General features: G+C 36.8%; 1 protein-coding gene across 1 annotated transcript; it reads left to right on the top strand.

The window, feature by feature from the left end:
• Nucleotides 1–1,368: 1,368 nt before the first annotated feature.
• Nucleotides 1,369–25,955, top strand: LOC124545344 (protein adenylyltransferase SelO-like). The gene is made up of 7 exons (XM_047124242.1): nt 1,369–2,043; nt 2,116–2,246; nt 2,398–2,603; nt 2,705–2,962; nt 10,229–10,350; nt 10,458–10,714; nt 25,544–25,955. The coding sequence occupies exons 1-7, from the start codon at nt 1,550–1,552 to the stop codon at nt 25,780–25,782; spliced, it is 1,707 nt and encodes a 568-aa protein (XP_046980198.1). The 5' UTR covers nt 1,369–1,549; the 3' UTR covers nt 25,783–25,955.

Raw genomic sequence — 25,955 nt, 5'->3', positions numbered from 1 at the left:
AGCGACACTAGCGCTCCAAGTGGCAGGTAAGGTGAACGTCAGACGCGTCGTAAATATGTTTGTTTGCATCCATTTCTTACGTAATTTCCGAATTATTCGAGTTATTTTCTTGCCTCCAAGAGTTTGTGTAGTATCAGAAGGCATATATGTTTCTAAAAGTGATTCTAAAATAAGCGCAAGTATGGACAAAAACCATGAATAGAGTGGCAAGCTACAACACATTCGTGAAGAAACACTTGTGACATTGGACAAAATTGCAGCTTACCACGTCGATATCAAAAGAATATAAAAACACAGATTCACATGTGAGAAGCACAGACATGTACCTCTACATGCAAAAGCGATCGACAGCTCGTTTATCGTTCTGTAGGCCTACTGTGTTTGTCATTGCCACCTGTTGCCGCAAGTACGACCTTCACCTTTATATTATTCTAAGTGGACAAGCAACTGCCAAATAGTGGGAGAAATATGCTGAAAACATTAAAATGAGCTGATTACGTTACATTTCACGAAAAACCACATATTTTAATAATTTTCAAACAATCTGTCTGTAGGCACTTTCCTTGTCCCGTAATAGTTTCGCTCGATCTGCACATTCTGACACTTCACACGCTTTTGTAAGACACGAACAGCTGCACTTAATCTAACCACTTCATCGTCAAAGCAGGTCTGTGTTGATGTTCACACGAATCTGGCACTGATACATGGAGAGTTGAACTGGCTGCTTCTGTGTCATAGGACTGTTTTACAGCCTTAGATTGACTGTCGAATCTTTGTGGCAGTTTCCTTTTCATCGTCAGTTGAGGTGGCTTATTTGGAATGTCAAACAGTGTGGGTACTGCATTCCACACGAGTTTGTTATTGTCTGCGTTGCTGGTTTTGTTCGAAATGTAGTGGACAAAACCCAATATTATTGTACAGGTAAACTGAGTCTTTCTTCATAAGGTCTTCTCGTTTGTTATTAACTAGCTATTTTCTGCTCCTAAAACGAAACATTTATCATTTATACACATATAGTTTGCAAGTGAATCCTGACGATACAGTTTAGTAACATGATGGTATATACCTCTCAGGATCCTTAGGAAACCTAAAAAAGGACAGCTGTGGTGTCTTCTTCCTGTTGTTGCTTCAATTTATTCCGCTACAAACGCTCCCGATGGTAAAAACCATTGTATAAATCAAAATAAATAATCACTATTCGCTTTCACGATCGCGCCGAACTCACAGTTCAACCTACCAGCCGCTTGGGGCGCTGCTGGCGCTGTAGGCAACAAAATCGAGGCGAAGTGTCGCGACTGTTATGTTAGACTGTGACACATACATCGCGAAAACTATCAACTGTCGTATTTATCGATTAATCGATATTTAGTGTGTTGTTTTATAATTTTCACTATAAATTTATTATAGTCGCTTAACTGTAAGTGGAAAATATTGAAGCAGTTAATTGTTATGGCAGCAGTTGACATTCAAAATACAGCCACTCATGAAAATAGGTGTGGCGCCTGTAATGAAGTTTTTCAATTTACATGATGTATCCCATTTGTAATTAATGAAGATTCTTTTGTGTTCGACGATTTTGTGTGTTGTTGCCACTTCGATAACCTGTGACATTTGTGATAAGTGGCCGAAGAATTACACGCACTTAGTGATGGATATAATCGGGCGTGATACTTGTCCCAGGCTGAAAAGAAGCCTAAGTGAATGGCAGTTTTCTTGTAGCAAACTGAAACAGTTGCCCATTGATGAAATAAAAGAAAACTATGTCCGTGGGAATGTAGAAAATGCTGTGTTTTCAGAAGTGTCACCGGTGCCATTAAAAACAAAGCTAAGGCTTGTGTCGATCTCGCGAGATGCACTAACAGACATTCTTGACATGGATCCGGAAATAAGTGACACAGAGGAATTTATTCAGTTTATAGCTGGGAATAAAGTGTTGGATAGTTCAACACCGTTAGCTCACAGATACGGCGGGTACCAGTTTGGACTTTGGGCTTACCAACTAGGAGATGGAAGAGCAGTATCGCTTGGAGAATACGTTAACAGGTGAGCAGCATATCAAGCATAGATACTATCTGTTGCATGGGTGGTGGTTGATTGATTCATTACACTTTTCAGCAAAGGACAACATTGGGAATTACAACTAAAAGGCTCAGGAAGGACACCATACTCGCGGTTTGGTGATGGACGAGCAGTGCTTCGTTCGTCAGTCAGAGAGTTTCTATGCTCTGAAGCCATGTATTATTTAGGTAGTGGTCACTGCATCATACAAAACATTAAGAACTTAATTGTTTATATGAATAATAGGCTGTATTTTTAGACAGACAGATTTCCAAATCATGATCAATCTTTAAAGAAATTATCTGCAATCAGTTCCTGTTTTCATGAAAATATTTTCAGGGATTCCAACTTCTAGGGCTGCCGCCTTAGTTGTTAGTGAAGATCCTGTTGTAAGGGATCAGTTTTACAAGGGTTATCCTAAAGCAGAGAGAGCAGCTGTAGTGCTCAGGCTAGCACCTTCTTGGTTCCGGTTTGGTTCCCTGGAAATTTTGACAGAGAATGGTGAATTGGCAACTCTTAAAGTTTTAGTAGATTACATCATTCAGGTGACAATTTTTTATAATAACTGTTTAAACACAGTGCTTGGGAAGTGACCAAGTGATAGGCTGTGGTAAAAACACAGTAACACATTAAGATTTTCTTTCAGGAATATTTCCCTGACTTGAAGGATGACAAGAATAAATATGTTCAAATGTTTAGTGATATAGCATATAAGTCAATGGACCTGGCAATACATTGGGATACTGTGGGATTTGCTCATGGTGTACTGAACACAGATAACATGAGCCTGCTTGGAATTACCATTGACTATGGTCCCTTTGGTTTTGTAGAAACTTATGATCCACTCTTTGTGCCAAATTCATCAGATGATGAGAAGAGATATGCTCTTTGTAAACAGCTCGAAGTAAGTGGATCAGCCATATTTGTTAATTTGTGCTAACATATCTTGACACATATTACCTGCACAAGCATTTTTGTTGATTTGTCATACATATCCAAAGTGTAGCAGTATTTGGAAGATTTAATAGGTCTGTTTAACATTTGTTTGTCAAGCAGTGTAATTCAGAAAAAATAAAAATATTCTGAACTAGTTGTATACATAACTTAATTTCTCAGTGAATTACTTCAGTATACCAAATTTAATTTCTGAATATAATTGATATGAAATTCAGAGAGTCAACTAACTTTTGAATTTATTAAGCTAAAGGAGAAAAGAAGAAGTATTCATCATGAAAACTGTGCTGATGACAACTAAGTTAAAAGAGTCTGTGATGCCATAATTGAATGCCAGTTTCTGAGGTGGTTGTGTGTAGTGGACAGTGCACTGAATACTTACAACACGCACTAAAATATGTATTAGCTAATTTTTAGTGCTACTTGTTAGAAATGAAGGGAATAAACTTGATTGCTTCCTATATGCCACCAAGAGAGATGTCACCAGAATTTCATATTTGTAACTCAGATTGCACAAAACATACAGAGCCAAGAGTGGTGTCATATGTATTGTGGCTACATAACACCTAGCAGTATCATTTGATCTCAGACATTGCGTGGTGCTGGAGCTAACTAATTGTCTGCCTGTTGTCTTCCAAGACTCAGAATTTGGTGCCAATCATAAGTGCCTGGACAGGTAGTAGCATGTGAAGTGAGGGACAAGGACGACCTGTGGTGGTTTGACAGTCGTATTAGAAAGTTGCTGTGAAACTAAAGAGAGCTTCAGTGCATATTTAAATGTAGCCAAAGCCTCACAGACTAACAAAAACTATACAGAGTCAAAATTCCCATAAGGAGAGCCATGCACAAAGTGTTCAACTAATTTGAAAGTAAAATTCTGTATATATGTGATCTGACAAAGAATATTAAGAAGTTTTGTTCTTACATTAAATCAGTAAATGAGTCAAAGCCATCTCACCAGACACTTCATGACAAAATGACATTGAAATGTACATTTGTAGAATTTTACTTCTGAGCAGTTCTAAGTCACAAGTTCCTCCATTGACCATCATAAATAATGTGTGCCTCACATTCCTTTTTTTAGTGCAGGAACTGGAAGCAGTAATTTAGTGCCTCTGCACACTATCTTCCTCCAGTTTGATTACTGTAAATTCTGAAGTATACTGGGCATTGATTTTGACATGCAGTATCATTGAAATGGCATATACAGACAACTCATATAATACCAATATGGCAACCATGAAGTTGTTTTTGCAACCGTAATGAAACATGGCAACAGAAATTTCACCCTAAAACCATATATTAAATAATCTAAAACTAATTAGTAACTGATGGGACACCTGCCAGGAATTTGAGGGTAGCAGGAACAAATTACCATTTCCTGCTCCCCCTTCACATACGTCAAAATCCAAAAATGAAACAAAATTCCATTAACCTCATGGTACGTGAATCCTCTAAAAGAACACTGCAAAATTTTATCATTATCTTCAGTTAACTTATATAGCTAAAATAAATTTCAAGTTACCAACTAACCATGAAACAGTGATTTCTACTGGGAGGAAAATCCACAAATAATGATGTCTTAAATTCACTTCAGCCATGTACCTGAAATGAACACAACAATGCTGACTGACCACATTAAAACAAAATTTCAAAGCAACTGAATAATATAGAAATAAGAATATACATCTGGTGTCTTTAACTTCAATTTACCTATAGAGTTAAAATGAAGTCCACAATACCCACTAAACACATATCAATACATTCATAACCAAGTCCAAAAACTAAATAAACACATCTTAACAACTAATTTAGCTATCAGAAAAAACGACAGTAGCAACCAAATCTCGTGTAGCAAAAACCTAAAAATATAACATAATTCAAAATATGGTCCAAAAACACAAATCAATAAAACCACTAAAATACTTCCCGATTTGCCCATTGCCTACAAATCATTTCCCATTTTTCCTGCAACAGAAACTGTACCAACTAAAATTGAGTTAAAAAACAAAAAAGAACTTCTTTTGAAATAAATCATAACAGTGTTCAGCTTTTTAAAATTTTTGCAGTCAAGTAGCTTCATCTTAGGCCCAATCCTGTTTTTATTTTAGTAAATGATTTACTGCTACACAGAATATTGCACTCACTTTTATGTGCAGATGATACATCTGTGCTGATTGAAAGTGAGACCACAGGACAAATTCCTCAAAGAGTTATTGGCACCCCATATAGTTAATTGAAAACACTGGTTTGATGTAAGTGAATTAAAAGTAAACATGAAAACAAAACCACCTCACACAGTTTAAAACTAAACAGTGAAAATCAGGTGACTTGCAAATCACCCATAAAAGTCAGAATCTATCAAATTCTTGGGAATATTTTTAGAAAAAAATTATTCTGGTCTTCGCATATAAGCTACTTGGTAAATGAGCTAAACAGTCTAGCATTCATAATCACAATATTGTCTTATGCAGGTGACATTGACACTAGGAAAGGTCTTTACAACAACTGTTTTGAAGCCATTGTAAGATACAGAATAATATTTTGAGGGAATGCAAGTAGTGTAAATCAAAAAACTATCATTAGAAATTTGTGTAATATTAAGCCTAGAGAGTCATGCTGATCTTTATTCAAGGATTAAAACTATTCCATGTATTTACAGTTATGAAATGTTTGTCTTTATCCATATCAGTTCATAATTAAGTATAGAAAACTAATTACAACATATGCATGACACAAGAAACAAAGAGAACTTCATGTTGCCATCTCAGAGAATAAAACTCTACTTCCAAACTCCTCATTACATGGCTATGAAAATTTATAATAAATTAAAAATTTTCACTGTATGGAACTATGTTTCATGAAGATGAGATTACACATCATCCTAGTGCAAAAATGTTGTTATTCACTCGTGGAACTTTTAAATGATGATGAAGATTGCTTTGTAGGGTAATGAAACAAATTTGTAACAATTTTTGTAAATTAAGATTGCTTTTGTTCTTTGTTTGATACATTGTATGTATCACTGATACATTTTCTATATTGATGAGTCTCCTGTGCTTTAAATCAATGGTTTATGTATGTACATCATGAGACAATAAACTTCAGATTCTGAGGGTAGATTTGGTACCACTATCATGTCCATCATTCCTATTACTTCCAGGAATGATGTACAGGCAGAACAACAGTCAGTAATGTTCTGTATGAGCTCGTATTACTCTGATTTTCCCTCTGTGGTCATTTTTCAAAATGTAGGTGGGAGGAAGTAATAATTTTCTTTTAATCTGCTCCCTCTCCATGACGCACAGTGTCTTCCCTTAGAGTTTGATGAACATGTCCATAATGCTTTCATTCTTACTAAATGAAGCTATGATGAAATGTACTGTTCTTTGGATTCTCTCTACATCCGCTATTAATCCTATCTTTAATTAATGGTTCCATCTAACTAGAAAGTCTCAAGAATCAGTGGAGTGAGGAATTTGTAAGCTACTTGTTTAAATTTCCTTGTGATTCATCTTTTGAATCTTAGTCTTGCATCTGCTTTTGCTACATCTGATTTTGTGTGTTTGTACCATTTTAGCTCACTCTGAATGTATACTCCTCAATATTTTATGGTTCTTAGTGTTTCCAGTAATTGATCATCAAATGTGTAATTGGTCAATAATGTTCTGTATGTTACATTTATTTATGTTGAGGGTCAATTGGCAGTCCTTACACCAAACAAATGTCCCTGCATATTGCTACAGTTATCTGGCATTGTGACTTCAGTGTACAAAACATCATCATCTGAGAATGCTTTCACAGAGTTTTCGGAATTATCCAACACATCATTTACATGAATGGTAACAACCTTATAATACTCCTTTTTGGATTCACTCAAAGTAATTTTTACATCTTATGATATCACCCCGTGTTACAACATGTTGAGATCTATTTGCCAGAAATACCAAATGTAATTACAAAGTTAGTGTGTTATTTCATAAGCTTTGATTTGGTTCGCTATGCAACTATGCAGAATGTAGGTATTTATCAGATGGTTTATTGAAGTCAAGGAACATGGCACCAACCTGGGAGCTGTTATATTCTGCCTTCTTGGTCTCATGGATGAACAGTGTAATCAGAGCTTCACAAGACCACTGTTGGCAGAACTTATGTTGCCTTCTACAGAGGTAATTCTCATTCTCGGAATGGGTCATGATACACAAGCATAAAATTTGATCTATAGTTGCACATGTCAATAAAACCTATAGTTACATACATGTGTCTGATTGCCCTTATTGAACATGGAAATGACATGTACTGTTTTCCAACCACTTGGAATGCTTTGTTCTTTTGATAACCTACAGAGTGCAACTAGAAGGGTAGCTAGCTCTTTCATGCAGTAGTTGTTTGTTGTAGTAGTTTGTACTATTACAATAAAAAAAAGGAGTTCATATTTTACATTCTTATGGATCTAGTTTGGCAAGTATGGGACTGTTAATCTGTATAGGATAATACAGGAGTGTCATCTGATCGAGTTGCTTTTCCTCTGTAGAGTGATTTAAGTTGAGTTTCTGTTCAAAAATCGCTTATTTCAATGAAAGTTCAGGGCTGTTACTTACTAGGTGATCTGAGATGATGTCCTCATGAGTCAGTTCTGTAACTAACTACTCAGCATTGTTTCCAGAAAACACTTTCAGAGTAATCTCACATGAATCCTTGTCTCTGCCACCCAGTTTAATTGTCTTTCTCTCACAATCTATTGTTAGCAAGTTGAAATTTCTTCCTGATGCAGTAGCATCATTAGAAAATGTACTCTCAGTATTATCCAATTTTCTGTGAAATGTTCTGCCAGTATAGATCATGAGGCAAGTAATTTATAAAAGCATCAATTAGGAGTTCGTTATAGCAATGAATACACCACCATTAGCACCCAGCATAAAATTTGTTGCTCTTCACTTCTGGTTTCACCCAGCTTTTTGTTCCAAGTACTGTGTGGGCATTATTGTTGCTAATAAATGAAACTAATTCTTGGACCCTATAACGAAACCTTTTGCAGTTGAGTGACACTAAATAAACATTTTTCTGTTTCTGACTTGCAAGGATGAATGATCTCATCTGTCATTAATGTGGTTGATGTACACCTTTCTCCAGTTGTGGCATGTAGTTTACCACCAAGCTTAGGGAGAGCTAACTGGAGTATCTCTAAACTATGAAACATCAATATGCGTAACACACGTACTCTGATACTCAGGTAGCCATTTCCTGTATGTATGTATGTATGTATGTATGTATGTATGTATGCATGCATATCTGATATATCGAGAAAAACTTATTTTCTAATGTGTTCCCACAAATCCGGCATTCAGAGTATATATACATAAGGGGAAAAGAGTCAGTAGTGTCTGGGATAAAGGAGAGAAAAGGTTACATTCTCATAACCACACAATGTAACAGGGTGTCGTTGATAGTGGTCTACTGACATCTCTCTATAGAATACTCATAAACAAAGAATGTAACAACATAAGGCTGAAAATATTTTGTTGTGTGCAGTGACTGATATATGGAGGAGAAAGCCGGGAACCTGAGTCAGATGAGTACACAGAGTCCCCAATTAATCCAAAGTTGTATCATTCTACAATAAGTTCCATTTTACCTCTTGTATCTGCTCCTAGTTTAATTGATCTGGTGTAGAGCTTCATGTTATGGTATCAGTTAATAGAAGCAGATTGGCAGCAAGAAAAAAAAATGGAAAAATGGTAGATAAAATGATCACCTCCCATGGCATAAATGAGGAGTAAAAGTGGAATGTAATAGCAGAATTTTTAACTTTGTTATAATTAAAAAATGATAAGCAGTTCACTAATGAAGAAACATTAATTATTAGCTAAAATGTGTGTTGAGGCACAAGAGATGAAATATGCTGGAAAATGTATATTAAATAAATACTATCATAAAAACAAAAGCTAGAGAGGTAGTCAAGGAGTTAAGCAGATAGATAGGAGGAAACAAGGAAAATTAGTGTTTTAACATTTCATCAATGACTAAGTCATTAGAAACAAATGTAGTCTTGAATTGAACAAGAATGGGGAAGAAATCAGCTCTGTCCTTTTCAGAGGAACTGGACTAGCATTCATCTTACTTGCTTTAGGGAAACTGCAGGAAACCTAAATTTGGACAGCCCAATGGGGACTTGAATCTCACTCCTTTCAAGTGCAAGCCATATATCTTACTATTACAATGCCCCAAGGAAAGGGTAACAGCAGTAGAGAATGCAGGGGGGGGGGGGGGGCAAGTGTGAATAGGTCTCACGTTCTGAGCATTCTGTACAAACTTAATTGTATATGTAAATAATAATAATAATTTAGTGTGCCTTAATTATTTGGTGCAAGTCTTACCTCAGTTATCCAACACGGGAAAGAGGATCTTCAGTCTAACGTGGAATTCCAACCACTTGTTGTTTCTGGCAACTCCTCAAATTGTTGAGAGGTGAAGTGTAGTTAAAACACAGACTAAGAAATCCATGGTCTCACTGAGATTCAATCCCACAACCTCTCAGTTTCCAGGCATGTGCTTTTGTGCTGGACAACCAGGACTGACATGTATGTATGTAGTTCATGTAAAGGTTTTGATAAGAGTTCATGAGTATCAAAATATATAACATATATGACCCTGTCTTTTGATTGCATTGTCCTAGAAGCTTAAATTATGTACACCGCCAAGGGACCATAGACCTCAGTATTTGATGTAAATTTCAACTTGAACCTAGAACCGTTCCTGAGAAAAAGAGTTCTTCGCAGTTGAACAGACAGACAGATGGACAACAAAATGATTCTAAAAGCATTCCATTTTTACTGATTGAAGTGCATAACCATAAAAAAGTAAAAGAACAAATCTAAATGATTTAAGATAAATTATGTTTAAAATGTAGCTAGAGCTGTAATTCATATAAGGCTGTATACTGACTGCAAAATGAAATTTTTTGCTAGTATAACTGGTTAAGACAATGATAGAAGTGAAGGCTAAATACCATAGGTCTTAGTGGAAACACTAGTATATCTCATCAATAATCACTTTTTTTTAAAAAAGTTCTACGACTTCTAAGTTCCAAGATTTTATGTGATCAACAATAATGTGGCAAATTCATCACAATTTTTTGGAAATATTTATGTCTATGCCCTTACCTGTCACCAAGCATCACTGACAATACTATATTTAACTGGTGCTTGCATTTTAGATTGTCAGATGGAACCTCGAAAAGCTTGCCCATGCTTTGTCTCCTCTCTTAAACGATGATGAGAGGAGCCAGATATTGGATGTTATGAATAGCCTTTCATCTTATTCCACTCAGAAAAGGAGGTGAGGTTTTATTCATTCAATATTGTAACATTTTTCTTTCCAAAATGGGCTCCTTTGTGTAATATGTGAGTTTTAACTCAAAATTATATGGGCGCTTCTGATTTCAGACAAGCATTTGTGAGAAAGTTGGGTTTACAACAGCCTGAAGACTCAGATGATGAGCTAATCACACTCTTGCTTCAGATAATGGCAGAAACAAGAGCTGATTTTACAATGACATTTAGGCAGTTTGGTGAAATTGATCTGACTGATATTACAGACAAATCTAAACTAGACACCCTCTGGTCTTTAGAAAAATTGTCTGGGCACAGATTATTTGAAGACTTTATTGAACTCTATAGGAATAGAGTGAAGAAAGAAAAGGGTAAGTCTTTAAGCTTCCAGTTAGCTATGTCTGTTTGTTTTGTATACTGTAACAATATAACTGATCTTGAGTTTGTAATAATTTATGAGCTGTTGTATAAAGTGTATTGGTTTATCACACTAAACCCATGCAACCAAATTTAATGTTGTCATTATAAATATTTGAATAATGTTAGATAAGGAGTTACTTTTAAACATTTGATCCTTTCGTGAATATAATTTAAGTGTAATTTACTTTATTGGACATGCTAGTATTGACTCGTGTAAGGTGAAACATTGTAAAAAGTGCATATTTCTTCTGACATTCACAGAAATATTTGTAGAGTTAATTCTACCCATGGTAAAAATTAGCATATCACCCTAATATTGTCTATTTAATTTTATCTACGTGTTGAAGTGCAGAGAGAGAAAATAACTGGTCGTTTCTGATCATCACGAGGCCAAATTCATACATTGCCAAAAGATGCATTTAAGATTGAAAACCAGAAACTTTTCTGGCCTTTAGAAATGTTAGTTCCTTCCTCAGTAAGGTAAGAGAAATAGATTTGTGAAGCTTATAAAGGAGGGACCCAGCAGTAGTGCAGATGAGGAGAAATCTTTGTTTCCCTTGTCCTCGTAACAGGATGGTGCCTGTCATCCTAGGATCTGAGAGACCTGCCACCAGCTTTTCACCATTCCTGATCTCTCCCTCCAATCCTTCTTTGCCCCCTCTTGATGAATGAACTAATTGGTCTGACAGTTTTCACTTTTAAGGTTATGTATTAATAGCTATTGAATTTTGCATCCTGAGGGTAAATACTGACCAGCCATTCTCTCTCCTTGTAATTAAATAATTTTCTTAAGTGTGTTTTCCTATGGATACTGTCTAAATGTTGGGGTTGTATAAAACTGATCAGTCATGAGTTACAAATATAGATATTAGTGTAGAGTGTTACTGTATATTTGTGAAACTGTCAAGTGTTTTTTTCCAGAGGTTCTGCATTGTCGTTACATTGAGCCAAATGCCATGGGGATGAAAAGGGCACTCATTAAGGTAACATGGGACTGTAGATTATGCTAAGAAGATTGAAACACTGCAGCACAGGAGCTCTCTTTGTGGGTAAAATCTGTGGGAGGTTTGCAGGCCAGGAGTTATAGGATCTTAGGTGTCATGAAAACAAATGTTAAACTTAAACAGATAACACAAAACTTTGAACAGATGTTTAAGGATTGTAACAGATATCTGATAGTGATGGGACTAAAAAGGCCCAGCTAAAGACATAAAATATAGTGTTAGAGAGACTGGGATAAAATATTAGAATAATTCGAAAAGAAATGTGCCAGTGTAAAATGATCATAATGTCACTTTTCATGATCTGCTATCCAATGTACAGGTGGTACAAAAGAACAGTCAGTAAAATGATTAATTAAAACACAAAACACTTTATTTGAAATAAAATACATTTGTCTTTCTCATTCTCCATGACTGTGGCTGAATGTTTACATGTGGAATTATGTATGCAATTCAATGCCTCGAGATCTAAACACTAGCTGTGTGAAATTGCAATTCTGTAGAAGAATGAACTCTTGACTGTTGACATCAGTTACTGTAAACACATGACCATTGATGCCATGTAACACAATGTAAATAACAAAGACTGATAAAGAGCACAACTGTCCACTGAAGGGCAGAAGTAGGTCTTTCTCATGATGGTGGCCCTTGTCACATGTGGCCACTTATCAAGGTGTGACAGTGGCAACTCACAACTCTCAAGGCATGTAGCTATTTCCTTTTTCCAATTGGCACTCTTTGATGCTGTGAGGACAGGCAGTGTTCTTGCAGTGGGCATCGGCTGGAACATCAGTGTTGATGGTCAATGACACCGCATTATTGCCTACAGATGTGTTAGTTCATATAAGAGTGCTGAGGCCACAGACTTGCTGCTGGAGGATGTGGGTGTGCTCCCATAGATGTTGGAGTGAGCATGTGTAAGTGTCAATTATCCACTACACTCAGTAGTGCTCAAAATGGAGAAGTAGAGTCTTCATAAGAACAGTAAAGAGATATAGTGTGTTTTCTTACAGTGGAAGGAGAATGGGGAATGTAAAACTCATCGATGAATGTCACAAATGTATGGAGAGCACCAAATGTCCATTGCATTTCCAATGCTCCGTCCAGCCTCTGGGACAGAGACGGCCACTGGCATTCTTCAGTCTTCCATAATAAGGACATCCATCTGCTTTACAATGATATCAGTAATGTGGTGTGGCATTCATTGATTCTACATTGGCCAATGTCCTTGAATTGCTTCTATCATGCCTTGACCCTCAAAATGGACATGACTCTTTGTATACTTGTCCCATTCTTTCATTAATTCTCCACTCCTTCTGCTGCCAGAAATGAGCTATACTCCTTTGCTCTTCTTCTGTTTTCAGCATGACTGAATGCTGATCATCTTGTTATCCAAATGAGTAGGGAATTTTTTTTTTGAGGGGTGATTGGGGGGGGGGGGGGGAATAGAAATCTTCCAGCTTCTTCTTCTCTGGGTTTCTGACAGTGTTGAAAGAATCTCTGATTTATCACACAAGAATAAGTGGAAAAGTGGAATCTGTGCATGCTGTCAGAATATTATTATTATTATTATTATTAAGCATTACAATCCATGAAGGCTTTTTGCTGCAGAATGGACAATGTTGAACCACTTTGCTCTGTCTTTACAAGTAATTTGCCACTGTCTGTCATGTCCTAGTTTTCTGAGATCGTCTTGAATATTGTCCAAGTATCTCATGCGTGGGCGTCCAAGAGGTCGTCTTCCGGTGGGAATCTCTTCAGTCACTTTCTTGATGGTCCTGTTTGGTGGTGCTCTGATGACATGCCCTATCCATTTCAGTCTTTTGGCTTTAATTTTGGCCACTATATCGGAGTCTTTATATAATTTGTAAATTTCATTGTTATTTAGCAATCTCCATTCATCACTGATCCTATCTCTTATGGGTCCAAATATTTTTCTCAAAATTTTTCGTTCAAATACTCTTAATCTGTTTTCCTCTTTTTTTGTGAGAGTCCAGGTTTCAGATCCATAGGTGAGTACTGGTATAATCAATGATTTGTATACTTGTAGTTTGGTGTTCCTAGAAATTAACTTGCTTTTGAAAACTGTCAAGAGACTATAGTAGCATTTGTTAGCCTTCTGAATTCGTGATTCTATTTCAATTTTTATGGAGTTGTCAGAGGTTACTATTGTACCAAGGTAATTAAATTCATTTGTCTTTGTGAAAGCTGTGTTATTAATTTGCAGTACATTATTATTTGATGGATAGTGGGATAAGATAAAGTACATTGTTTTGTCTGTATTCAGCTGGAGGCCTGTGCCATTTGTGGCTTTAATTAATTGTGCAGTAAGAAGCTTCAAATCATTCTCACTGTCAGATAATAATGCAATGTCATCAGCGTATGCTACAATGTTAATTTTGCTTTCCAGTTGTGCTCCAATTTGTAGTAGCTTTACTTTTTGGATTATTCTATTGATTACTATGTTAAAAAGAACTGGTGAGAGTGAATCCCCTTGTTTGACTCCAGTTTTAACCTCAAAGTCTTCAGAAAGTTTGCTAGCTACTTTTATTTTGTATTTTGAGTTTAAAGTGCAAGATTTTATTAAATTTATCAATTTGTTAGGGATGCCAATCTGCCTCATGCACTTCCATAAATATTCCCTGTTGATACTGTCAAAAGCTTTTTTAAAATCAATGAAAAGCATATGTACATTTTGATTGAATTCATATTTCTTTTCACCCAACATCCTTAGGACATATATATTGTCAATAGTCGATCTGTTAGGTCTAAATCCACATTGGGCATCATCTAGGGAGTCTTCAACGTAAGGGCTTATCCTTGCTAACAGTATATTTGTCAGAATTTTATATGTTGTGTTTAGTAACGCAATTCCTCTGTAGTTTGAACAATTTGTTGGGTCCCCCTTCTTGTATATAGGGCACACAACTACTTCTTTCCAATCATGTGGGACCTGTTCCTGCTTCCAGATGTTGGTGATGATTTTGTGTAAGCAGTTTACAAAAGGAAATTTACTGAGCTTCCATATATCTGTGTCTATACCATCACTTCCAGGAGCTTTATGTCTCTTCAGCTTCTTGATGCTTTCTTTAATTTCTGCTAAGCTGGGCTCTTCGTCCGATGGGTCAGCAGTAAGATATTCATTGTCATCTTCCTGAGAGACGCTTATAGTTGGAGCATTTAGTAACTCATTAAAATATTCCTTCCATCTGTTAGCAATGTCACTTCTTTCTGTTAGCAAGGAGCCATCTGGGTCTGTTATGAACTGTCCATAATTTTTTATATTCCCACTTTTAAACATATTTATGCTCTTGAAAAATCCTCTGGAGTCTGTGGTACGGTCATTCTCAGCTCTTTTTAATTTGTAATTCATAAAATCCCTTTTCTTTTTCCTAATGAGTTTCCTGGCAAGTTTCTGTTTCTCTTCAAAAATAAGTTTGTTTTGTGTTATTGGTTTTTGTAGGAATTTTTCCCTTGCTAATTTTCTATCTTCGATAGCGTTCGAGCACTCGGCATCAAACCAGGGGTTCTTAGTTGTAGTAAAATGTCCCAAAACTGAGGTAGTTGCTCGTGTGATATTTTCTTTCAGAGCGTTCCAGGCTTGATTAGTATCATCATTGTTAATTTTACTTTCCACTTCAGGTTTGTGTGTTTCTAATTCTCTAATGTACTGGTTGAGAATGTTTGGGTTTTTCAGTTTCATTGTATTAAACCTAGGAACACCATTTAATTTAGACCATTTATGTCTTGAGAGTGAGATCTTGAACTTGGCTTTTACAAGAAAGTGATCCGAATCACAGTCTGCTCCCCTTTGACTTCTGATATCATGTATGCATTTATGATGTTGTTTTTCGATTAATATATGATCAATTTGACTTTTTGTGATGCCATCTCTTGAAGCCCATGTTTGTTTATGTATATCTTTATGTGCAAAATATGTACTTTTGATCAACATGTTTTTGGAAGTGGCAAAGCTAATAAGTTTTGTTCCGTTTTCATTACTCTGCTGATGTAGACTATGAGGTCCAATTGTAGGTTTATAATGATTTTCATATCCTAACTTGGCATTGAAATCTCCTAGAATTATTTTAATTGAATTTTTCGAGAATGTATCATATACCTGTTCCAATTTGTTGTAAAATTCTTCTTTAATATTGTCCTCTTTATCCTCTGTTGGAGCATGGCAATTTATAACATTTAAAGTCTTATATTTGCATTGAATCGTAATGTGAGATATCCTTTCATTCACTGCCTCAAATTTCCTAATAAAAGGTAACAATTTGTTGTTTATTATAAATCCTGTCCCTAGTGCATGTATTTGTGTATCATTTCCCCCATACATTATTGTATACTTATTTTTGTTTATACTTCCATTACCCGTCCGCTGTCAGAATATTAGCAAGCTAAAAAGTGAAGTATTTGAATATTTGTCAGTGGTAAATGTTAGACTATAAATTCAAAGGCTCAGGGTTCAGTCCTCAAACGGTCTTAGCTTTTTCTCCTTTTTTTCTTACTTAAAGTCCCTTGCACCTCTTATTTAATTCTTTCTTAAGGAACTTACATTGCTACATTCCTTTCTTTCCACAAATACAATTGCATTATCTTCTTTTGTCAATCAGGTGAAGTATTTCTTTTGTTATCCAAAATTAGTTCGTATCTATATTTGCCAATCCAGCCTCTGTCATTGCTCTTCACAGTGTAAGGGCAACAACATTATTATTTTATAAGGAATTCAACTGTTAAACAAAGAAGTGGGTGGAAAAGAGTACATTGAGGACCTCTAAGGGGACCAAATGTCTGCTAATGTGACTGAAGAAGAAATAGGCATTGATGTGGATGTTGTAGGGCATCCAGCATCAGAGTCACAGTTTGAAAAAGCTTTGGAAGAGTTATTGTCAAACAAGGAGAAGACATAGATGAAATTTCTTCATAATTCTTAAAATCAGTAGTGGAAGTGGAAACCAAAGATTATTCAAGTTAGTATGTAGAATGTAGGAGAATGGAGGTACACCATGAAAGTTTCGGAAGTGTTGTTTATACAGTCACAAAGATATTAAAGGCAAATTAATGTGGGAAATATTGCACAGTCAGCTTAACAACTGCTGGCAAGAATAACATACAACAGAGTGGAAACAGGGCTTGAAGGTATGTTTAATAACAGTAAATTTGGCTTTAGGAAAGATACAAGCATCAGGGAGAGACAAAGATTGTCCATTTCTATGAACTTGAAATTAATCCACTGCGCTGTTGCTGACTGTCCTCTTGGGTGTATGAAGGAACAATAATTGACATTTACGACAAACTGTAAGGTTCTATAACATCATGTGTATGCGTATTTATCCACAAATGTTGTGTACTTGTATTGGTTTTCGTTATACAAAATATAAATAAACAGGGAAGCAGTTTCTTATGTTGCCCTTGATATAACAGCGGCAAAAGTTCAGAAAAATCAAGAGAGATTTGTAGGATTTCTTGACCTAGGAAAAGTGTTTGACAGTGTAAAATGGTGCGAATGTTTGAAATTCTCAGAAAAAATAGGTATAAGCTACAGGGAAAGACATAGGATACAATATTTACAAGAACCAAGTGAGATCAATAAGAATGAAAGAACAACAGAGAAGTCCCTGATTTAAAGAAGTTGTAAGACAAAGATTCAGTTTCTCTCCTCCACTCTTCAATCTGGACAGTGAAGAAGAATGATACAAATTAAAGACAGGCTTAGGAGTGAATCGAATTCAAGGCAGAAGGATATCAACAATATTCACTGTGAGTGGACTGTTAATGAGCACAGATTTTGGACTGACAATAAAGCAAAGAAAGAAGAAAATAAATAGGAGTAGTAGAAATGAGAATAGTGATAAGCTTGGTATCACAATTGGGAACCATGAAATCCACAACGTGAAGGATCTCTGATACCTTGGAAGCAAAATAACACACAACAGATGAAGCAAGGAGGACACTTAGAAACAGACTAATATAGAACAACAGGGCAGTCCTTCCTAAAAGAAGCCTTGTATCGAGCATTGGCCTTATTTTGTAGAAGGAATTCCTGAGAATGTCTTTTTGCAGCGCAGAACTGTATGGCAGTGAATCATGGGTTGTGATTACACTGGGAAAGAGAATTGGAGCATTTCAGATGTGGTTTTTAAAAAAGACACTGATAAACTACTTACTCTAGTATCCATTGTCCGGTATCTGTAGTCTCATAGAATGTTAAAATCTCATCATCATTCCTCTGTTCTTCCATATCCCAATTCTTTACACATTGATTTTTCCTGATGATATCTTAAATTTCAGTCTACTCTCCATCATTATTAAACTGTGATCTGAGCCTATATTTGCCCTCGGATATGCCTTGCAATCCATTGTCTGTTTACAGAATCTGTCTCACCACGATGTAATCCAGCTTGTATCATCTTGTGTTTCCAGTTCCTTTCCAAGTGTGCCGCCTCCTCTTGTGATTCTTGAACAATATATCTGCTGTTACCAGCTGAAATTTATTGCATAGCTCAAGCAGACTTTCTCTTCTGTCGTTCCTGCTACCAAGCTATAGCAATGAAAATAAACAATTTTTGATAATATGATGTAATTGGATAGATTAAAAATGTACTCACAGAGCAGTGGCAGGAAAACACACATGTAAAAAAAAAAGGTTTTACTTATGCAGGCATTTGGAGCCAGAGGCTCCTTCTTCTGGCAGAAGTGTTGAAGGGAAAGGAAGAGGGGCGAAGGAAAAGGACTGGAGTGTTTAAGGGGTAGAGTTCAGAAAAGTCACCCAGAACCCTGGGTCAGGAGAGACTTACTGGACAGGTTGAAAAGGAAAGACTGATTGTTGGGGACTATACTGCACAAGATTTGAAACCCCGAGAGTTTAAGGGTGAAAGACACGGTAATATGCAAGACAGAGATTACTGCTGAAACATCATTCACAAGTTAATAAGTGTGAAAACCTAAGTGCATTGCATGTAATAGAGATGAGAGGGGGACGGTGAACAATAGACAGGTTAGAAAATGAAAGTTGTGGAAAACTAAAATGGAGTGAAGAAAGGAGTAGTTACTGTGAAGAAATGCTGAGACAGAAGAAATTGAAGTAAGTTATGGCCAGGTTGGAGGCAAGAACCAAGGACATGTTGTTGTGCTAGTTACCACTTGTGGAGTTGTGAGAAACTGGTGTATGGAGGAAGAAGCCAGATGGCATGTATAGCAAAACAGGCACTGAGGTCACAACTGTCATGTTGTGGAGCGTGGTTTGCTACAAGATATTGTGTGTCACCGGTATACACCCTTGCCTGTGCCCATTCACCAAGTTATCATCAGTTAGGATGACTGGGCATATACTGGGAACACACAATATCCTGTTGCTGAGCACACTCTACAACATGACAGTCGTCACCTTGGTGCCTGTTTCACCATACGCGCCATCCGGATTCTTTCCCCAGACATCAGTTTCTCAGAAATCAGCAGGTGAAAAGTAGAATTACAACATGTCCTTGGGTCTTGCCACCAACCTGGCATTAATTTACGTTAATTTCTTCCGTATCAGCGTTTCTTCACGGTAACTAATCCTTTCTTCATTCTATTTTAGTTTTCTGCATTTTTCATTTTTTGACCTGTGTATTTTTCGCTGTCCCCCTCACATCTCTATTACATACAATGCACTTCGCTTTTCACTGTTATTAACCCGTGCATAGTTTTTTAGCAGTAATCTCTGTCTTGCATATTACCATATCTTACATTTTAAGCTCTCAGGTTTTCAAGTCTCATCTGGTGCAGTCCCCAAAAGTCAGCCTTTCCTTCTCATTCCATCCAGTAAGTCTCCCCTGACCTGGGGTCTTTGTTATGTTTCCAAACTCTACCCATTTTCTTAAACCGCTTCAGTCCTTATCCTTAACCCGTCTCCCTCCCCTTCAACACTTCTTCCAGAAGAAGGAGCCTTTGGCTCCGAAAGCTTGCATACATAAAATCTCTTTTTATATATGTGTTCTCTTGCTGCCACTTGGTGGATAGCTTTCTTATTTATCCAATTACATTATATTGCTACCAAGTTAAATTGGCATATATGCACAGTTAGCTTGATTCCGTAATTTACTTGCATGTGCTATATGTATAATACAACTTGGCTTTTTGCATTGGATGCTGGAAACATGCATGTGCGATTGGCACCTAGTTATGGGCTGCTGCAGAGAGAGGAGAGATACAATGGGAACAAGCCCCACCCCTTTCTCACAGTGCAGGCTGCACATTGCATTCACAGTGCCTACTATGTTGCTACAATATGTTGTATTGTTTAGCAGGTAAGGTGGGCAGCTAGCGGAAACATGCCATATTGGCCCAAAATCATCTGGCTTCCTCTGACTCCTTTTCTTCCAGAAAAAGTCCATGTTATATTGTGCTTATATTATTTTTCAAAAACACTTCATGAGAACATTAAGGATAAAACAGTATATAAAGAGAGCTTAAAGTGTCGAGTAGGAAGAATTTACCGTGAGTCCAATGCCAGCTCTAAATTTAACATATTTGCAGCCATTTTAGAAAATAGTCCTCTCCCTCCAGATAATTCAGTGCAATTAGGAAACCTCAAATAAATCTTGAATTACTACTGATATCATACTATCTTCAGAATGAAACTGAAATGTCTACAAAATAGTCTGTGCAGATGGTGATCAAGGAAATTTACATATTACAAATAGTATTGCAGCAAATTAAGAAAAATTGTAAAAATAATCATGTTCCCTGAAATTAAAAGCACAGACAATACAATAAATATGTTGTTGTTGTTGTGGTCTTCGTCCTGAGACTGGTTTGATGCAGCTCTCCATGCTACTCTATCCTGTGCAAGCTTCTTCATCTCCCAGTACTTACTGCAACCTACATCCTTCTGAATATGCTTAGTGTATTCATCTCTTGATCTCCCTCTACAATTTTTACCCTCCACGCTGCCCTCCAATGCTAAATTTGTGATCCCTTGATGCCTCAAAACACGTCCTACCAACCGATCCCTTCTTCTAGTCAAGTTGTGCCACAAACTTCTCTTCTCCCCAATCCTATTCAATACCTCCTCATTAGTTACGTGATCTACCCATCTAATCTTCAGCATTCTTCTGTAGCACCTCATTTCGAAAGGTTCTATTCTCTTCTTGTCCAAACTATTTATCGTCCATGTTTCACTTCCATACGTGTCTACACTTCATACAAATACTTTCAGAAATGACTTCCTGACACTTAAATCTATACTCAATGTTAAAAAATTCCTCTTTTTCAGAAACACTTTCTTTGCCACTGCCAGTCTACATTTTATATCCTCTCTACTTCAACCATCATCAGTTATTTTGCTCCCCAAATAGCAAAACTCCTTTACTACTTTAAGTGTCTCATTTCCTAATCTAATTCCCTCAGCATCACCCGACTTAATTCGACTACATTCTATGATCCTCATTTTGCTTTTGTTGATGTTCATCTTATATCCTCCTTTCAAGTCACTGTCCATTCCGTTCAACTGCTCTTCCAAGTCCTTTGCTGTCTCTGACAGAATTACGATGTTATCGGCGAACCTCAAAGTTTTTATTTCTTCTCCATGGATTTTAATGCCTACTCTGAATTTTTCTTTTGTTTCCTTTACTGCTTGCTCAATATACAGATTGAATAACATCGGGGAGAGGCTACAACCCTGTCTCACTTCCTTCCTAACCACTGCTTCCCTTTCATGCCCCTCAACTCTTATAACTGCCATCTGGTTTCTGTGCAAATTGTAAATAGCCTTTCGCTCCCTGTATTTTACCCCTGCCACCTTCAGAATTTGAAAGAGAGTATTCCAGTCATCATTGTCAAAAGCTTTCTCTTAGTCTACAAATGCTAGAAATGTAGGTTTGGCTTCTAAGATAAGGTGTAAGGTCAGTATTGCCTCACGTGTTCCAACATTTCTACGGAATCCAAACTGAGCTCCCCTGAGGCCGGCTTCTACCAGTTTTTCCATTGGTCTGTAAAGAATTCGCGTTAGTTTTTTTGCAGCTGTGACTTATTAAACTGATAGTTCGGTAATTTTCACATCTGTCAACACCTGCTTTCTTTGGGATTGGAATTATTATATTCTTCTTGAAGTCTGTGGGTATTTCGCCTGTCTCGTACATCTTGCTCACCAGATGGTAGAGTTTTGTCATGACTGGCTCTCCCAAGGCTGTCAATAGTTCTAATGGAATGTTGTCTACTCCCGGGGCCTTGTTTCGACTCAGGTCTTTCAGTGCTCTGTCAAACTCGTCATGCAGTATCATATCTCCCATTTCATCTTCATCTACTTACTCTTCCGTTTCCATAATATTTTCCTCAAGTACATCGCCCTTGTTTAGACCCTCTATATCCTCCTTCCACCTTTCTGCTTTCCCTTCTTTGCTTAGAACTGGGTTTCCATCTGAGCTCTTGATATTCATACGAGTGGTTCTCTTTTCTCCAAAGGTCTCTTTAATTTTCCTGTAGGCAGTATCCATCTTACCCCTAGTGATATGTGCCTCTACATCCTTACATTTGTCCTCTAGCCATCCCTGCTTAGCAGTTTTGCACTTCCTGTCGATTTCATTTTTGAGATGTTTGTATTCCTTTTTGCCTGCTTCATTTACAGCTTTTTTGTATTTTCTCCTGTCATCAATTAAATTCAATATTTCTTCTGTTACCCAAGGATTTCTACCAGCCCTCGTCTTTTTACCTACTTGATCGTCTGCTGCCTTCACTACTTCATCCCTCAGAGCTACCCATTCTTCTTCTACTGTATTTCTTTCCCCCATTCCTGTTAATTGTTCCCTTATGCTCTCCCTGAAACTCTTGTACAACCTCTGGTTTAGTCAGTTTATCAATGTCCCATCTCCTTAAATTTCCACCTTTTTGCAGTATCTTCAGTTTTAATCTACAGTTCATAACCAATAGATTATGGTGAGAGTCCACATCTGCCCCTCTTCCTAAATCTCTGTCTTACCATTATATAATCTATCTGATACCTTTTAGTATGTCTATGGTTCTTCCATGTATACAACCTTCTTTCATGATTTTTGAACCAAGTGTTAGCTACGATTAATTTATGCTCTGTGCAAAATTCTACCAGGCGGCTTCCTCTTTTCATTTCTTATCCCCAATCCATATTCACCTACTATGTTTCCTTCTCTCCCTTTTCCTACTCTCGAATTTCAGTCACTCATGACTGTTAAATTTTCATCTCCCTTCACTATGTGAATAATTTCTTTTATCTCATCATACATTTCATCAATGTCTTCATCATCCGCAGATCTAGTTGGCATATAAACTTGTACTACTGTAGTAGGCATGGGCTTCGTGTCTATCTTGGCCACAATAATCTGTTCACTATGCTGTTTGTAGTAGCTTACCCGCACTCCTATTTTTTAATTAATTGTTAAAGCTACTCCTGCATTACCCCTATTTGATTTTGTATTTATAACCCTGTATTCACCTGACCAAAAGTCTTGTTCCTCCTGCCACCGAATTTCACTAATTCCCACTATATCTGACTTCAACCTATCCATTTCCCTTTTTAAGTTTTCTAACCTACCTGCCCGATTAATGGATCTGACATTCCACACTCCGATCCGTAGAAAGCCAGTTTTCTTTCTCCTGATAACGACGTCCTCCTGAGTAGTCCCCGGCCAGAGATCCGAATGGGGGACTATTTTACCTCCGGAATATTTTACCCAAGAGGACACTATCATCATTTAACCATACAGTAAAGCTGCATGCCCTCAGGAAAAATTATGGCTGTAGTTTCGCCTTGCTTTCAGCCGTTCGTAGTAAACAGCACAGCAAGGCCGTTTTGGTTAGTGTTACAATGCCAGATCATTCTATCATCCAGACTGTTGCCCCTGCAACTACTGAAAAGGCTGCTGCCCCTCTTGAGGAACCACACGTTTGTCTGGCCTCTCAACAGATACACCTCCGTTGTGGTTGCACCTATGGTACGGCTATCTGTATCGTTGAGGCACGCAAGCCTCCCCACTAACGGCAAGGTCCATGGTTCATTTGGGGGGGGGGGGGGGGGGGGTCCATTGAGATAGGCACACTTATATCACTCTGAGATGCAAACATACATAAAATCTGAAGCAGCTTATGACATGCTGCAGCTGAACTAATATTGGCTGAGGTGGCCACAGATCAAGGACGTATTTTATATATTGATGCCCAGTGGAGATACTAGAGAAATATGATAAGACATTTTTCATTTGTGGCAGATGTTTTTAATACTTACCATTTGAAAAGGAAGTAAATTTTGTATTTAGTGTTGCATCAAATATGAAAGCATTAGACAGGTACTATTTAAAAGTAGGTGGAAAACATGATGCAAGTGGTTCAAAAGAGAAGGCAAAACAGTAAACCAGAGAAACAATACAAAGGAAATTGATTGAAGTTGAAATTTCTTACACATTCCCGTCTGTAATAAATAAAATTATGAAGCCATTTTAAAGTATAATTTCACATTGGGTTGATGATATTTTCAATTGGACACAAAAAAGTAACTCAGTTTTTTGCTGCGAAGTTTAAAAATTGGCATGCCTATTAAAAAGATGGCTCTACAGATATCAGTAACTAGTGGTCAGCCCCTCTCTTTACATAATTTTGAGAATATTTGAGACAGTGCCTGTTTGTCACTTATCTGCGCAATAGTGGGATACTAAGCCAATTACAATTTGGATTTTAAATGATCACTAAACTGAGACAATAGTTTATACATTTGATGAATACAATAAAATTTTTAAATGATAGAATATCACCAGTTAGAATCTGCTATGACTTATTAAATTCATCATTTGTTTCAGTGAAAACATTCTATTGAAGGAATTATATTTTTATGGAATGCATGGCTCAGCACATACTTGGTTTATTTTCTTTTTAAGGAACAAGTTTCAGAAAATTGCAGTTGGCTTTCTAAACAATTGGTTCACAATTGTTATATCCTCTTCATGTGAAAAAATGACAATGGATATTTTGTAGTGTAATACCATGAATTACAGTGGGTTTTTCACAGTGTACTATCATGGGCTTCTTGATTTATGTTGATCAACCATTTCATTTAAATCAGGAATTTCTTATTAAGGATGATGCATTTTTTATTTTGGGCCAAGTAAAAAATGCACCAGCAAAGAAAATATTAATGATTTTCTTTCATCAAAAGTTGTCACCCTGTATGGCACAAATATGCAAAAGGAAGTAGTCAGAATTAGGTTTTGGGTTAAGATTTGTAGGCATTGGTTTAACCTCTAGGAACAGCAGGCTCACAACATTTATTAACTGATGAAATTTGCCATTTACACCTCTGAGTTCAAAAATTCAACAGTAGAAGGAAAACTAATCTATACTTTCCTCTGATGAATCTATTTTTGGCACAGAACAGAGTATAAGACATAGCTACTAAATTCTTTGATTACTAATCCATAGAAACAAAATGTCTGACAGATGGCAGAAATGTTTTCAAACATAGATTTACGTTATTTTTCCTTAATGATACCTGTACTGTAGAGGAACCCCTCAATAGGAAGAAGTAATCGATTACAGACATGAAAATGACCCACATATTGCAATGTAAATACATGTTTTAAAGAGTTATATACTAGGTACGTTGAGATGACACATTCCATCTCATTACATTTATGCTGAATATGATGTATGGAATATGTAATCTGCCAGACAACAAATAATGTGTTCTTATTGTTTGACCCATCAAAATATTTACTGTTCTGCTTTGTTTCCAATAACTGACCACTGAATACCATTTATAATCATTCACAGGCTTAACTGAGGAAGTACGGAAGGAACGGATACTGAAATTCAGTCCACGCTACATTCTTCGTAACTGGATGGCACAGGTTGCTATTGAGCGAGCAGAAGACGATGACTTTACTGAAGTCCAGATGCTGCATGAGATACTGAAAAACCCTTTCACAGTTCAAGAAGAGGCAGAAAAGCGTAAATTTGCAGACCCTCCTCCGGAGTGGTCACTGTTCCTCCGAGTTAGCTGTTCCAGCTGAAACATTCAGTGCAATGTAAAAATATGTTATTTCACCATAATATTGTTTCTATTTAGTGTCTGTCTTACTTTTTTTCTGAATTGTATTGTGCGTTTCTTAATGTTGATTATTAGCCACTTTGAGAGATTCTGGCACTTCTGTTACTATTTGAAATAAAATGGGTTGAAACTAAA

Source organism: Schistocerca americana, chromosome 8 (assembly GCF_021461395.2).
Source record: "Schistocerca americana isolate TAMUIC-IGC-003095 chromosome 8, iqSchAmer2.1, whole genome shotgun sequence".
NCBI lineage: Eukaryota > Metazoa > Arthropoda > Insecta > Orthoptera > Acrididae > Schistocerca > Schistocerca americana.
The sequence above is the reverse complement of the archived record's forward strand: the minus strand, read 5'-3'. Positions and strand labels throughout refer to the sequence as shown.